We start from the raw sequence: 15,399 nt of genomic DNA on the forward strand, positions 1-15,399 counted from the left end.
TCTTTGGGATTGGAATGAAACCTGACCTTTTCCAGTCCTGTGGCCACTGCTGAGTTTTCCAAATTTGCTGGCATATTGAGTGCAGCATCATCTTCCAGGATTTGAAATAGCTCAACTGGAATTCCATCACCTCCACTAGCTTTGTTCATAGTGATGCTTCCTAAGGCTCACTTGACTTCACATTCCAGGATGTCTGGCTCTAGGTGAGTGATCACACCATCATGATTATCTGGGTCATGAAGATCTTTTTTGTACAGTTCTTCTGTGTATTCTTGCCACCTCTTCTTAATATTTTCTGCTTCTGTTAGGTCCATACCATTTCTGTCCTTTATTGAGCCCATCTTTGCATGAAATATTCCCTTGATATCTCTAATTTTCTTGACGAGATCCATAGTCTTTCCCATTCTATTGTTTTCCTCTATTTCTTTGGATTGATTGCTGAGGAAGCCTTTCTTATCTCTCCTTGCTATTCTTTGGAACTCTGCATTCAGATGGGTATATCTTTCCTTTTCTCCTTTGCTTTTTGCTTTTCTTCTTTCTACAGCTATTTGTAAGGCTTCCTTAGACAGCCATTTTGCTTTTTTTGCATTTCTTTTCCATGGGGATGGTCTTGATCCCTGTCTCCTGTACAATGTCACAAACCTCCATCCATAGTTCTTCAGGCACTCTATCTGATCTAGTCTCTTAAATCTATTTCTCACTTCCACTGTATAATCATACGGGATTTGATTTAGGTCATACCTAATGGTCTAGTGGTTTTCCTCACTGTCTTCAATTTCAGTCTGAATTTGGCAATGAATCTGAGCCATGGGCAGCTCCCTGTCTTGTTTTTGCTGACTCTATAGAGCTTCTCCATCTTTGGCTGCAAAGAATATAATCATTCTGATTTCGGTGTTGACCATCTGGTGATGTCCAAGTGTAGAGTCTTCTCTTGTGTTGTCGGAAGAGGGTGTTTCCTATGACCAGTGCGTTCTCTTCGCAAAACTCTATTAGCTTTTGCCCTGCTTCATTCTATATTCCAAGGCCAAATTTACCTGTTACTCCAGGTGTTTCTTAACTTCCTGCTTTTGCATTCCAGTCTCCTATAATGAAAAGGACATCTTTTTTGGGTTTTAGTTCTAAAAAGTCTTGTAGATCTTCCTAGAACTGTTCAACTTCAGCTTCTTCAGCGTTACTGGTTGGGGCATAGACTTGGATTACTGTGATATTGAATGGTTTGCCTTGGAAACAAACAGAGATCATTGTTTTCGTTTTTGAGATTGCATCCAAGCACTGCATTTTGGACTCTTGTTGACCATGATGGCTACTCCATTTCTTCTAAGGGATTCCTGCCCACAGTAGTAGATAGAATGGTAGACTTTAGTGATAGAGTATTTGATAGTCCTCTTTTGCTTCTTGTTTGGTTAATCCCAGTTTACTGTTTTGGACTTGAAAGTAACATCTAGGTTTTGTTATTAAGTGATCAACCAGCTTAAACTGCCAGAAGATATGATGCCACGCATTTTAGAAGAAGAAGGATTCTATATTCAGAAAAAGCCAGAAATATATAAAAAGACCTGCAACAAAATGGAAAATCGTCTGCTTAAACTAGAAGAGGCAAGTTCACTACCTGATAAGCTAAATCACTCACTTGCAGTATGTGACATTTGTTTTTAGTGTAATATTTAATTACTCTATTCTTAAATATTTTTAATAGGGAAAGTGTTGGTTTGAAGAAAGTGGAGAAATAATGTCATTACCTTCACCTATTAGACGGTCATGGAATTTCAGACTAAACATAAGCAAGGAACCTTTAAATCCAGCACTGAAGACCATGTATAGAAAGGTAACCAACAGTTAATTTGTGATTATGTTTAGAATTCTTGTAACATAAATTATAACTTGTATATTTACTTGTATACTTATTTTGTTAATTCACCTTTTGAGGATATTAGTAAGTCTAGTAAAGGCAAAACTATGATGAAGTATTAAATAGCCATTAAAATTATGTTTTCAAGGAATATTTAATGATGGGGGGAGAGCTCAGAATATGAAGTTTAAAAAAAAGGCAGAACATGAAATTTCATATGATCCTATCTTTATAAAAATAGATAATGAGTGAATGAATTTATCAATGAATAAGTACAGACATATGTGTGTATATAGATTAAAAGTCTGGGAAATATATCAGAGTTAATAATTATCTCTGGATAGTAGGACATAGGCTTATTTTTATTTTTTTTCTTATACTCTCTTCTAGATTTCAGAAATGAATATATATTGTACTTATAATCAAAGGAACAAATTTTATATGTATTTCGGAGCACCTTATGAAAATTAGCAGTTCATTAACCTAATGAAAAGAAATATTTAGACAGCAATAGTTATATTAAAAATCTGGCATAAAAAAATTTAAATAAGAATTATGTAAAAAAACTTAATTGCTCAATCACTTGCCTTTGTTGTTGTTCAGTCACATAATCGTATGACTCTTTGCAACCCCACGGACTGCAGCACACCAGGCTTCCCTGCTTTTAATTATCACCCAGAGTTCACTAAAACTCATGTCCATTGAGTCGGTGATGCCATCCAACCATCTCATCTTCTGTTGTCCCTCTTCTCCTGCTTTCAGTCTTTCCCAGCATCAGAACTTTATCCAATGAGTTGGCTTTTCACATCAGGTGGCCAAAGTGTTGGAACTTCAGCTTCAGCATCAGTCCTTCAGTGAATATTCTGAGTTAATTTCTTTTAATATTGACTGGTTTGATCTCCTTGCTGTTCAAGGCAATCTCAAGAGTCTTCTTCAATACCACAGTTCAGTTCAGTCGCTCAGTTGTGTCCGACTCTTTGCGACCCCATGAATCGCAGCACGCCAGGCCTCCCTGTCTATCACCAACTCCTGGAGTTCACTCAGACTTGTGTTCATCGAGTCAGTGATGCCATCCAGCCATCTCATCCTCTATCGTCCCCTTCTCCTCCTGCCCCCAATCCCTCCCAGCATCAGAGTCTTCTCCAATGAGTCAACTCTTCGCATGAGGTGGCCAAAGTACTGGAGTTTCAGCTTTAGCATCATTCCTTCCAAAGAAATCCCAGGGTTGATCTCCTTCAGAATGGACTGGTTGGATCTCTTTGCAGTCCAAGGGACTCTCAAGAGTCTTCTCCAACACCACAGTTCAAAAGCATCAATTCTTCAGCGTTCAGCCTTCTTCACAGTCCAACTCTCACATCCATACATGACTACTGGAAAAACCATAGCCTTGACTAGACAGATCTTAGCTGGCAAAGTAATGTCTCTGCTTTTGAATATGCTATCTAGGTTGCTCATAACTTTTCTTCCAAGGAGTAAGCGTCTTTTAATTTCATGGCTGCAGTCACCATCTGCAGTGATTTTGGAACCCAGAAAAATAAAGTCTGACACTGTTTCCACTGTTTCCCCATCTATTTCCCATGAAGTGATGGGACGGGATGCCGTGATCTTCATTTTCTGAATGTTGAGCTTTAGGCCAACTTTTTCACTCTCCTCTTTCACTTTCATCAAGAAGCTTTTTAGTTCCTCTTCACTTTCTGCCATAAGGGTGGTGTCATCTGCATATCTGAGGTTATTGATATTTCTCCTGGCAATCTTGATTCCAGCTTGTGCTTCTTCCAGTCCAGCGTTTCTCATGATGTGCTCTGCGTATAAGTTAAATAAGCAGGGTGACAGTATACAGCCTTGACATACTCCTTCCCCTATTTGGACCCAGTCTGTTGTTCCATGTCCAGTTCTCACTGTTGCTTCCTGACCTGCATACAGATTTCTCAAGAGGCAGGTCAGGTGGTCTGGTATTCCCATCTCTCTCAAAATCTTCCACAGTTTCTTGTGATCCACACAGTCAAAGGCTTTGGCATAGTTACTAAAGCAGAAATAGATGTTTTTCTGGAACTCTCTTGCTTTCCATGATCCAACGGATGTTGGCAATTTGATCTCTGGTTCCTCTGCCTTTTCTAAAACCAGCTTGAACATCAGGAAGTTCACGGTTTACGTACTGCTGAAGCCTGGCTTGGAGAATTTTGAGTATTACTTTACTAGCGTGTGAGATGAGTGCAATTGTGTGGTAGTTTGAGCATTCTTTGGCATTGCCTTTCTTTGGGATTGGAATGAAAACGGACCTTTTCCAGTTCTGTGACCACTGCTGAGTTTTCCAAATTTGCTGGCATATTGAGTGCAGCACTTTCACAGCATCATCTTTCAGGATTTGAAATAGCTCAAGTGGAATTCCATCACCTCCACTAGCTTTGTTCAAAAGCATCAATTCTTCAGTGCTCAGCTTTCTTTACAGTCCAACTCACATCCATACATGACTACTGGAAAAACCATAGCTTTGACTAGACAGACCTTTGTTGGGAAAGTAATGTCTCTGCTTTTTAATATGCTGTCTAGGTTGGTCATAGTTTTCTTCCAAGGAGCAAGCATCTTTTAATTTCATGGCTGCAGTCACCATCTGCAGTGATTTTGGAGCCTCAGGAAATAAAGACTGTCACTGTTTCCATTGTTTCCCCATCTATTTCCCATGAAGTGATGGGACCAGGTGCCATGATCTTACTTTTCCTCTTCTAGTAATTATATGCCTTTTGTAGTCAATGTTTTTTCTTAAAAGATGCCTTTCTGTATCTCTTTCTTTTTAAAAAAAATTAATTATTTTAGTTGGAGGCTAATTACTTTACAATATTGTAGTGGTTTTTGCCATACATTGACATGAATCAGCCATGGGTATACATGTGTTCCCCATCCTGAACCCTGCTCCCACCTCCCTCCCCATCCCATCCCTCATATTCCAGTAGCTGCAACATTTTAACAGCAAGAGTATTTCATTCCTTATAATGCTGATACTTCTCAGCTTACACAGAAAATAAGGTTTCTCCCTAAACTGAAGAGATTTATACTTTCGGAGGTCTCCTTATCTTTCTTTAACATGTGAGAATCTTCTTTCTACATAATATATGCTCTCTTTTCTTCTCCATAGTCTCTGTTTATTTCTCAGAGAATCTAGAAAAGTTTTTTTTAATTCCTCATATAATATGTTTTTAATATCTTTATACCACTTATAAATTTATTTCAGGATTTTCTAAAAATACACCAAAACTTCTTGCTGCTAAGAAAATCTTTTACCATTTTACCATAAAAAAGTGCATTTAAGGTCTAATTAGTTGTCCTACTTTTAAAATTAAGACAAATACAAGATTTTTTTTTATCATGAATGAGTGTTGATGTTTTTACCAAAATTCCTTGCTGTTACCCATACTTTGAGTAGACAAAACCCGTAAGAGTTTTACCTTCTTTTTTAAAATTGGCTTGTTTTACTTTCTGATGAGTATCTGTTGGTTCTTTCAGGTTCTCTTAACATGATGGTCAGATGTTTCATTGCTTCTTTCGACTTTTATACAGTCACCAATACTATGCAGATCTTGCTGTTAGTGGTTTTTCTCCACCCACTTGTATTTTGGATTCAGTGGAGATGTTTTCAGATGCAGTTTTGTTTAAAATCTTGTCTCTGGATTTTTGGTCTTGCTATCTAGTTACTCTGCTTGTTTTGTATAGATATTTGGGAACATAGGCATATCTCTGAGATATTGCTGGTTCACTTCTAGACCACCACAGTAAAGCAAGTCAAATGAATTTTTTGGTTTTGAAAAATGTCAAAAGTGCATGTAAAAGTTATGTCTACATTAATCTGTAGTTTATTAACTATTCAATAGCATTATGCCTAAAAAACCCAGTGTACGTATCTGAATTAAAAAACACTTTATTGCTACAAATGCTATTAATAATTGTCATCGGAGCTTTCTGCTCTTTTTTTAACTTCATTCAAGCTAATTTCAGTGTTTCATGGACTCTTACAGTTGGAATAAATATAAAATGTCACTTCACCATGCATGTAAACTTGAGTATTAAAATTCATTCTGTAGCACCATCCTTAGCAGGTAATATTCTGCAATTGCTGCTGCTAAGTCGCTTCAGTCATGTCTGACTCTGTGCGACCCCAGAGACGGCGCCCATCAGGCTCCCCTGTCCCTGGGATTCTCCAGGCAAGAACACTGGAGTGGGTTGCCATTTCCTTCTCCAATGCATGAAAGTGAAAAGTGAAAGTGAAGTCGCTCAGTCGTGTCCGACCCTCAGAGACCGCATGGACTGCAGCCCACCAGGCTCCTCTGTCCATGGAATTTTCCAGGCAAGAGTACTGGAGTGGGGTGCCATTGCCTTCTCCATTCTGGAATTGGTGTCAGACAAATACCTCTGCCTGCCTTTCCCTTCTGTCTCCTACAGTTTTTATTATGCACAGCCAGCTATGGAGGCAAGGTTCATTTGGGGTTTCTCACTGGGAAATAAAAATCTCAATGCTGTAAGGGCCACTGAAGCAGAGATAATAGTTTGCGGTTTAAATCTAGCTCCAGATGATTATTAGATTATCACATTAACGAACTATTGACCCACCAATTCTAAACACCATTTTTTTTTTATCGTGATCCTTTAGGAAATTACTTGGGGGCTTGTAACTTGAAAGTTCAGCCTCTGTCAGCACATAGTAGTAAAGTAGATGACCATTTATAGTAAGGTGATTAAAATGCTCCAATATAAATATATGAAATCAAGGGCTATAATCAGTTTTAAGAAAGAAGGAGCAAACAATTGTTTTTTTTGCTTTTGTCTTTATTTTCTTAACAGTTAGCACGTTACTTTTATAAGGAGTTACTTGTAATTAAAAAAAATAGAATTGAATTAACATTGTGTGAATACTTTTCTTTAAAAGGCAGTGAAATCTGATTTAGAAAGCTCCATTAGGAACAAAATGGAAGGTCAAAGGGAAATGTACCAATTAGATCTCAATATAGTGGGTTTGCAATTCAGTCATCATCCTCTCTTCAATCAAGAACAAGTATTATGTGCTAGGCTGCTCCAACTTTATGAGTGTTTTCAGGACAGGCAGCAACAGAATTTACCACAGCTGCTTTATGAGAAGGTAAGCATGGTTTTCATTATGTTTACAGAGCTGAATCTTTAATATTGAAAGAAAAAAAAAAAACTTAGTACAGAGCAAGTTATGGTGGAATATTCCCTTAGCACTTCAACTATTTAACCAAATAAAAGAAAGCTTGATTTCAGTTTTTCTGAAAAGAAACTGTAGGAATTAACTGACCAGGGAGACAGACTCAAACATATCCTTCAGGGTGTTTAGCATTTATAAATAGTTTGCTAATCAATGGGTATTTCTTGATCCTATGACTCAAGAAGAATATTTGAAATGATTACTATTTAAAGAACCAAATGACTATTTCAAGTCTTGTAAGAAAGTATTTTTTGATAAAAATATTAATGATCCTGAACCTTCTACAGAGTTTAGTATGAGAATGATTTAGCCAACTAATCGTCTAATGACACGCATGCGTGTGCACACGTGCGTGTGTGTGTGTGTGTGTGTTTGTGTGTGTTGCACATGCACTCAGTCGTGTCCAACTCTTTGTGACCCCGTGGACTATAGCCTGCCAGGTTCCTCTGTCCATGGAATTCTTGCATGCATGCATGTTATGTAGCTTCAGCCGCGTCCGACTCTTTGCAGCCCTATGGACTGTGGCTCACCAGGCTCCTCAGTTCATGGGATTCTCCAGGCAAGACTATTGGAGTGGGTTACTTCAGGGGATCTTCCAGACTCCAGGATCAAACCTGCATATGTCTCCTGCTTGGCAGGCAGGTTCTTTATGGAAGCCCAATGACATCATAAAGGGTACATAAAATCTGAGGAGGAATCAAAGAAATATACCCACTGACTACTTTTATAGATATGTACCTCTCCTTTAGACTGTATGCTGAGTTTTTGGTACATGAATGTTTTGTTAACTAGTGTTCTCTCTGAAAAGATATTCTGATAGGTCTCATTCAGCTAATTAATACACTTAAATATTTAGTGAGGTATTTAGTTAAATAATCAAGCCTAGTAGAGTCACCAAGACATTTCAATACACTAGAAATGAATTATACCTTAATATATTTGCTTTTTAAAGTACAAGTGCAGAAACAATAAGACTTAATCCATTTGATTGAGTTTTCATGTAGCAAATGTGTGGGAGTACTTCCTAAATGAAGCCTATGAATTAATAAGGTCAGAATATTTCCTAAAACAAAAGTTGAATATTCTAACTTTTAGTTTAATATGACCATTGTTTTTTTGAATGAAAGAACCAACTCTGAAACTAAGATGTAGGCCATTGAAAATATGATTTGTCTATTTAATAGTTTTCCAGCACTGTTGTGTAATCTTTGAATCCTGATCTAGCAATAGCAATTTTGTTTCACTAGAATACTACCTGTTACTGTACATAAAAACTCATTTGTTTTTCATGTAGCATGGCTTTCTGTGTAAAATAATAATGAGGGATCATTATTTGCAAAGTTTTTATTATATTAATGATTCTTAGGAGCCAAAAGTAATTTCTTAGCTGTTTTTTACTTTTCTTCGCTTTATTTTAAATGTGCACATAAAAAGTGCACATTTAGTTGTTTAAAATGTGCACATAAAAATGTGCACATTTATTTATTTATTTTAAATAAATATGCACATAAACATTTTCTCCAGTTTCCTGGTAAATTGTAAAAAGAGAAATTTGATAGGGCATGTGTATGCCCTTCTAAAATGAAAGAGAACTGTAGGAGGAAGGGAAAAAGACCAAGAGTTGCAGGGTGTGACCACTGGTCTTCTGCCAAAATATTGATTTATAATTTTTGCATCCTTTTAGTCCCTTCGTGTGAAATATATGGCTCTGCTCGTTCTCAGTGTGTTCAAACCAAGTTCAAAGTAGTAGGAGACTCAGTGACATCCAAGGATTTCTTAAACTGCAAAATGTCCCGTTATGTGAATGTGAATTCCACTTAAAGAACATGGAGGAGTGTTGTAGACAGTATAAAAGAGTGGAACGGATCCTCAGTTTTGCAGAGTTCTGCTGTTGTGCCCTCTAGTTTACACAGGAGGGAAATTGCACAAGTAACACAGGAGTTCATTCCCGCTGTAAGAGATTCAGTGTAGAAGTTTCATACTGTGAAAGTCCCACTTCAATCTTCACCTCATGGTTTAAACTACAGCTTTAAAGATCTCTTTTCCATGTTTCTCTGTATATACATATTCTGTGATAGATTTTAAGATAAATTGGATCTTCTGGTATGTATTATTTGGCAACTTGGCTTTTTAAAATTACTTCTTTTTAAAAGTAATTTAATTACTTTAAAATTACTTGTAATTTAAGATTACAAGTCTTGGAGCTTGTCCCATATCATTATATATAGACTCATAATATACATGTGTTTTAATATGTTCAATCACTCCTCATTCTTGACACTTCTTATGGTCATGAATGACTTCATAAATTACTTCTTAGGTCATTTCCATCTTCTTATGATTACAAGTAATAAAGCAGTGAACATCCGTGTATCTATGTATTTGAGCGCATGTGTGAAAACTTCTGTAGGCTAGACTTGTAGAAGTGAAAGTTCTTGGTCAAGAGTAAGGGTGCATGAAGTTTAAATTTTTATCAGAGAGTAATAAATTGCCTTTCCAAGAAAGTTTTTCAGTTTGAATTTCCACTGATAGTACAGGAAGAGCTTACTTCCCAGAGTCCTAACCAATAGTTGATATTACTTGCCCAGTTTTCTGTATAGCTTTGTTCATCTTTATAAGAGTTTTCATATATATATATGTACAAATATATATACACATATAACTATTTACACATGTACATACACACACATTGCATGTACAAAATGTATATCTTTTGAATATGTTTTAAATATTTTTATCCCATTCTGTTACTTGCCTTTTGACTTCATTTTTCCTATCTCTTGGAAATATTTAAAATTTTATGAGGTCAGATCTGTCAGTTTTTTTCTTTGGGGACTTTAGGTTTTGTTGTTCATATATTAAATTTCCTAGATTTTTATCAGTTAGCATATCTTTGGTTACTTAGCATATCTTTGGTTACAATTCACAGAGAGCTCTCTCAGTTGCTTTGAACCGTAGGGAAAAGGTATGACTTTACGTATCACAAGTTCTAAGTTAGGGCAGTTCTGTAGTTGGTTAATTTGATGGCTCAACAATATGAACAACCCTGACTTCTCTAAGGACAAGTATCTCCTCATTGGTTTTTTTCCTAGAATAAAATTTGTATGTTCTTATAGAGTTAATCTTCCATATGAACATTAGAATTAGCTTGTCAGCTTCTATTTTAAAGATTCCCCTACCATTTTTACTGCAGCTGCTTTGAAAATGAAAGTGTTAGTCTCTCAGTCACGTCCGACTCTTTGCAATCCCATGGACTGTAGCCCACCAGACTTCTCTGTCCGTAGAACTCTCCAGGCAAGAATAGTGGAGTACGTAGCCATTCCCCTCTCCAGGAGATCTTCTGACCCAGGGACCGAACCTGGGTCTCTTGCATTGCAGGCAGCTTCTTTACCATCTGAACCACTGGCTATTATATCGTGAAAGAAATTTTATCTTTAAAAAATTGGGTTTCCTCATCCAGGCATTCAGCATGTCTTCACAGTTGTTGAGGTCTTCCCTTGTGTCTTGCAGTAGAAGTTTATATCCATTGACTCCAGTCTTGGAGTTCCCACAGACTGTCCCTAACTGTGATAGGCTTTTTCTGCCTATCCCTGTTGTAGAGAACAGTTTCCCTGGTTTTATTTCTTTGTCAATATTCTCTGTGAATAGTTCTCTTTGTTTTATAGTTTCTTCAGTACATTTTGTTGGTTTTATCTGATTTCTTTTCCTATGTTGCTATATATTTATTCTTTTATAGATGTAGATATAATTATAAAATACTTATATAGATATGGTTGTGATGATGGCAGTGGATATGGATAAAGACAGATAGATATCTTTTCTGTAACCATGGGATATTAGGTAGAAGATAAAATAGATTCCTGTGTTCAATCTTCTATCTTGATTGATTGACATTTCCTTATGTTAATTGATCAAATGACTACCTAGAAGTTGCATGGGATAAGGTTTGTTTCTTAGACAAATATTGAGGCTCTTTTTCAGTTCTGCCTGAAGGTACCTTTATGAAATATATTTTGGACAACAAGACAGTAATACAAAAAAAGTATACACTTGTGTTTCTGATGCACATACTTAGACCTACAGGTGAATTGGAGTGATAGTAACAGGTGGATGAAGTGTACCAAAAAAGCTCTTTCGTTTTAGCTTAAAGCACTGACAGATGCTACCAGATTAGCAAATGAAAATTTGGAAATAAGCCAGCTGACCAGAGAATCTTTGCAGGATTATTATTGGCAGATAAGGTAGGTTTTAGGACATTCTTGTATTCATCAAGCATTTATTAAGGAGCTTGTTTAAACAAAGTATTGTACTATGCTGTGGAAGATGTAAAATGAGAAACTAACAATATCCTTACTATTTAAAAAATTGAAATATAGCTGATTTGCAATTTTTTGTTAGTTTCAGGCATACAGCAGAGTGATTCAGTTGTAATTTTCTGATTATATTCCATTATAAGTTTTATCAAATATTTGCCATTATAAGATTTATCAAATATAACTCCCTGTGCTAAGCAGTAAGTCTTTGTTGCTTATCTATTTTATGGGTAATAGTTTGGGTTAATCCAACACTTCTAATTTGTTCCTCCTTCCCTCCTTTCCCCTTTGGTAACCTTAAGTTTCTTTTCTATGCCTCTGAGTTTGTTTCTGTTCTATATACAGATTCATTTGTATTATGTTTTAGATTCCACATATATGTGATGTTATATAGTATTTGTTTACTCTTTTGACTCGCTTCACTAAGTAAAATACTCTCTAGGTCCACGTATGTGTGCTTGCTAAGTCGCTTCAGTCGTGTCTGATTTTTTGCAACCCTGTGGACTGTAGCCACTAGGCTCCTCTGTTCATGGGATTCTCTAGGCAAGAATACTAGAGTGGGTTGTTATGCCCTTCTTCAAGGAAATCTTCCTGACCCAGGGATCAAACCCGCATTTCTTATTTCCTCCTGCACTGGCAGGCAGGTTCTTTACCACTAGCGCCACCTGGGAAGTCCCTGTAGGTCCGTATGTTGTTGCAAGTTATAATATTTCATTCTTTTTTATGGCTGAGTAATATTGCATATTTGTGTGTGTGAGGGGATATATACATCTTAAACCAATCATCTGTTGAACCCTTGGGGCTTGTTTCCATCTTCTGGCTGTTGTAGGTACTGCTGCTATGAACATTGGGTGCATATATCTTTTCCAATTAGAGATTTCCTGTTTCCTGGTATATACCCAGGAGTGAGACTGCTGAAGATTCCTAGTCTTTAGGCAGTTAAATAAATGGTTCCAACTTTTGGTAACATTTTTGGGTAAAAATATTTAATAGAAGTATCACATGAAAGTAGTTGTGGTTTTATTAATACGATCTATTTATTTAAAAAATATATGTTGATTAAAAACTATTACAAACTTACTGATACCTTTCAATTGACTTGAATCATGTTTATCTCAAGTGTTTGTATGTTTGAGAACTAGTCTGCATACACATATGTACAAGATATATTACCAATTTAATCTAAAAGCAATACTCAGTGAGTATGTAGAGTTAAGGACCCTTATTTTTAAAAATGGTCTACAATTTGGGAATCATTAGCTAATAGACTAGTTAGGAAGAGAAATTAGGAAAGTATAAAATAATTGGAAAAATAATTTAAAGACAATACATAATTATGTGCCTAGGCATCTCCAAAAGCAGGAAAACTCTCTGGGAGGTACTTATTGGGTAGAAAGTTAAACTTGCACAAAGATATGACAACTCTGAGTGATTTGATAGTTAAAGAATTTCTCTGACTCCCTGCCCATTGACCTAAAATGGCTCTACAAATTCTTAACCACTGGAGGCAAGTTAAATAATTGGGTTTCCTAGAATAGCCTGCTGCTGCTGCTGCTAAGTCGCTTCAGTCGTGTCCGACTCTGTGCGACCCCATAGACGGCAGCCCACCAGACTCCCCCATCCCTGGAATTCTCCAGGCAAGAACATTGGAGTGGGTTGCCATTTCCTTTTCCAATGCATGAAAGTGAAAAGTGAAAGTGAAGTTGCTCAGTCGTGTCCAAATCTTAGTGACCCCATGGACTGCAGCCTACCAGGCTCCTCTGTCCATGGGATTTTCCAGGCAAGAGTACTGGAGTGGGGTGCCACTGCCTTCTCCAAGAATAGCCTAGTTCAGTATAAACGTTGTTACTTGTTCAGTATAAACATTGTTACTTGAGGAAGTTGACATATGCCTTGTGCAAGTACTGGCATATAGTGAACTATCTCTGTAAATAGTAGTTGAATGAATGAATAGAAACCAGCAGTATATACAAAACAGTAAATTACTGTTGTTTATAAGCTGAAACTCCAGTACTTTGGCCACGTCATGCGAAGAGTTGACTCATTGGAAAAGACTCTGATGCTGGGAGGGATTAGGGGCAGGAGGAAAAGGGGACGACAGAGGATGAGATGGCTGGATGGTATCACCGACTCGATGGACGTGAGTCTGAGTGAACTCCGGGGGTTGGTGATGGACAGGGAGGCCTGGCGTGCTGCGATTCGTGGGGTTGCAAAGAGTCAGACACGCCTCAGCGGCTGAACTGAACTGAACTGATAAGATTAACTAAAACTTAAAGCCAAAAACACTTACTGACATCAAGAACACTGAGGAAGTAAGGAAAGACTAAGGAGCAAAAAGAGTGGTAAATATGTGGCTAAGTCTTAGTGAGCAGTCATGTAATGATGTTTTACAGGGCATAAAATTAGAGAGTTCACAAAATGGCTTAGACTTCCATAAAACTCCTAGAAGAGAGCATAGACAAAACATTCTCTGACATAAATTGTACCAATGTTTTCTTAGCTCTGTCTCCCAAGGCAAATAGAAATAAAAAACCAAAGTAAACAAATAGGCCCTAATCAAACTACAGACTTTTGTACAGCAAAGGAAACAGACAAAAACAAAACCAAAAAACCCCCGAAACACAATTTATGGAATGAGAGAAAGTATTTGCCAATGGTGTGACTGACAAGGGCTTAATCTCCAAAACATATAAATAGCCTGTACAATTCAATAACAAAAAACCAAACAACCCAATCAAAAAATGGGCAGAAGACCTAAATAGAAATTTCTCCAAAGAAAGTGTATAGATGGCCTGTAGGCCCATGAAAAATACTCAACATCACTAATTATTAGAGAAATGAAAATTGAAACTGCAATGAGGTACCACCTCATACCAGTCAAAGTAGCCATCATTAAAAAGTCTACAAGTAACAAACGGTGGGGAGAGTGCGGAAAAAGGGAATCCTCCTACCCTGTTGGTGGAAATGTATGTTGGTGTATCCACTATGGAAAACAGGATGGAGGTTCCTCAGAAAACTAAAAATAGAATTACCACATGATCCAGCAATCCCACTTCTAGGCGTATACCTGGGTAAAGCTATAATTCAAAAAGATGCATGCACCCCTCTGTTCATAGTAGAACTATTCACAGTAGCCGAAACATGGAAATAACCTATAATAAATGTCCATTGACAGATGCGTGGATAAGGAAGGATGTGGTCCATATATACAATGGAATACTACTCAGCCATTAAAAATGATGGCATTTGCAGTTTCATGGATGAAACTAGATTGTCATACTGAGTGAAGTAAGTCAGAAAGAGAAAAACAAATACCATATGATATCACTTCTATATGGAATCTAAAATGAACCTATCCACAAAACAAGCAAACTCACAGACGTAGTGATCAGACTTGTGGTTGCCAAGTGGGGAAGGAGAGGAAGGGGCTGGAAATTCGGGGTTGGTAGATGCAAACCATTGCATTTAGAATGGATAAACAATAAAGTCTTACTTCATAGTACAGGGAACTGAATACAATTTCTTGGGATAAACCATATTGGGAAAGAATATTTTAAAAAGAATGTATATATGTGTAAAACTGAGTTACTTTGCAGTACAGCAGAGGTTGGCACAATATTATAAATCAACTATACTTCAATTAAAAAACAGTTAAAATATAAAATTTTTAGAATGGAGTAAAGAATGGAGAAGGGTAAGAGTAATTAAAGATATTTGCGTTGGCGATTAAGACTTTAGTAAATCAAGGACTTAAATTTTAACTTATAACCTCTAAAGAAAGAGAATAAAAAGATATAGTTTCCAAATCAAGAGGAAAATGAGATAATAAAAATACTCAACCGACCCAAAAGAAGGCAAAAAAAAAGAGAGAGAAAACGGAACAGAGAAACATGAGACAAGGAGAAACCACAAAAGAAAATGGTGAAGTTAAACCTAAATATATCTAAATGGGTTAACCAATCCATTTTTTATATAGACTGGATTATATTACTTTGATACTCAAGTAGTATGCTCACTACCCC

The 15,399-nt window shown here is 36.8% G+C and overlaps 1 protein-coding gene across 1 annotated transcript in view; it reads left to right on the forward strand.

Annotated features, from left to right (window-relative positions):
* Positions 1-15,399, forward strand: part of CC2D2B (coiled-coil and C2 domain containing 2B) — a 92,158-nt gene that overhangs the window by 8,719 nt on the left and 68,040 nt on the right. Inside the window, exons 7-10 of the mRNA XM_068961676.1 lie at positions 1,460-1,596; positions 1,697-1,825; positions 6,768-6,977; positions 11,208-11,305. Coding sequence (XP_068817777.1) covers positions 1,460-1,596; positions 1,697-1,825; positions 6,768-6,977; positions 11,208-11,305 — 574 coding nt within the window. The remainder of the gene's footprint in view (positions 1-1,459; positions 1,597-1,696; positions 1,826-6,767; positions 6,978-11,207; positions 11,306-15,399) is intronic.

Source organism: Capricornis sumatraensis, chromosome 23 (assembly GCF_032405125.1).
Source record: "Capricornis sumatraensis isolate serow.1 chromosome 23, serow.2, whole genome shotgun sequence".
NCBI classification, from domain to species: Eukaryota; Metazoa; Chordata; class Mammalia; order Artiodactyla; family Bovidae; genus Capricornis; species Capricornis sumatraensis.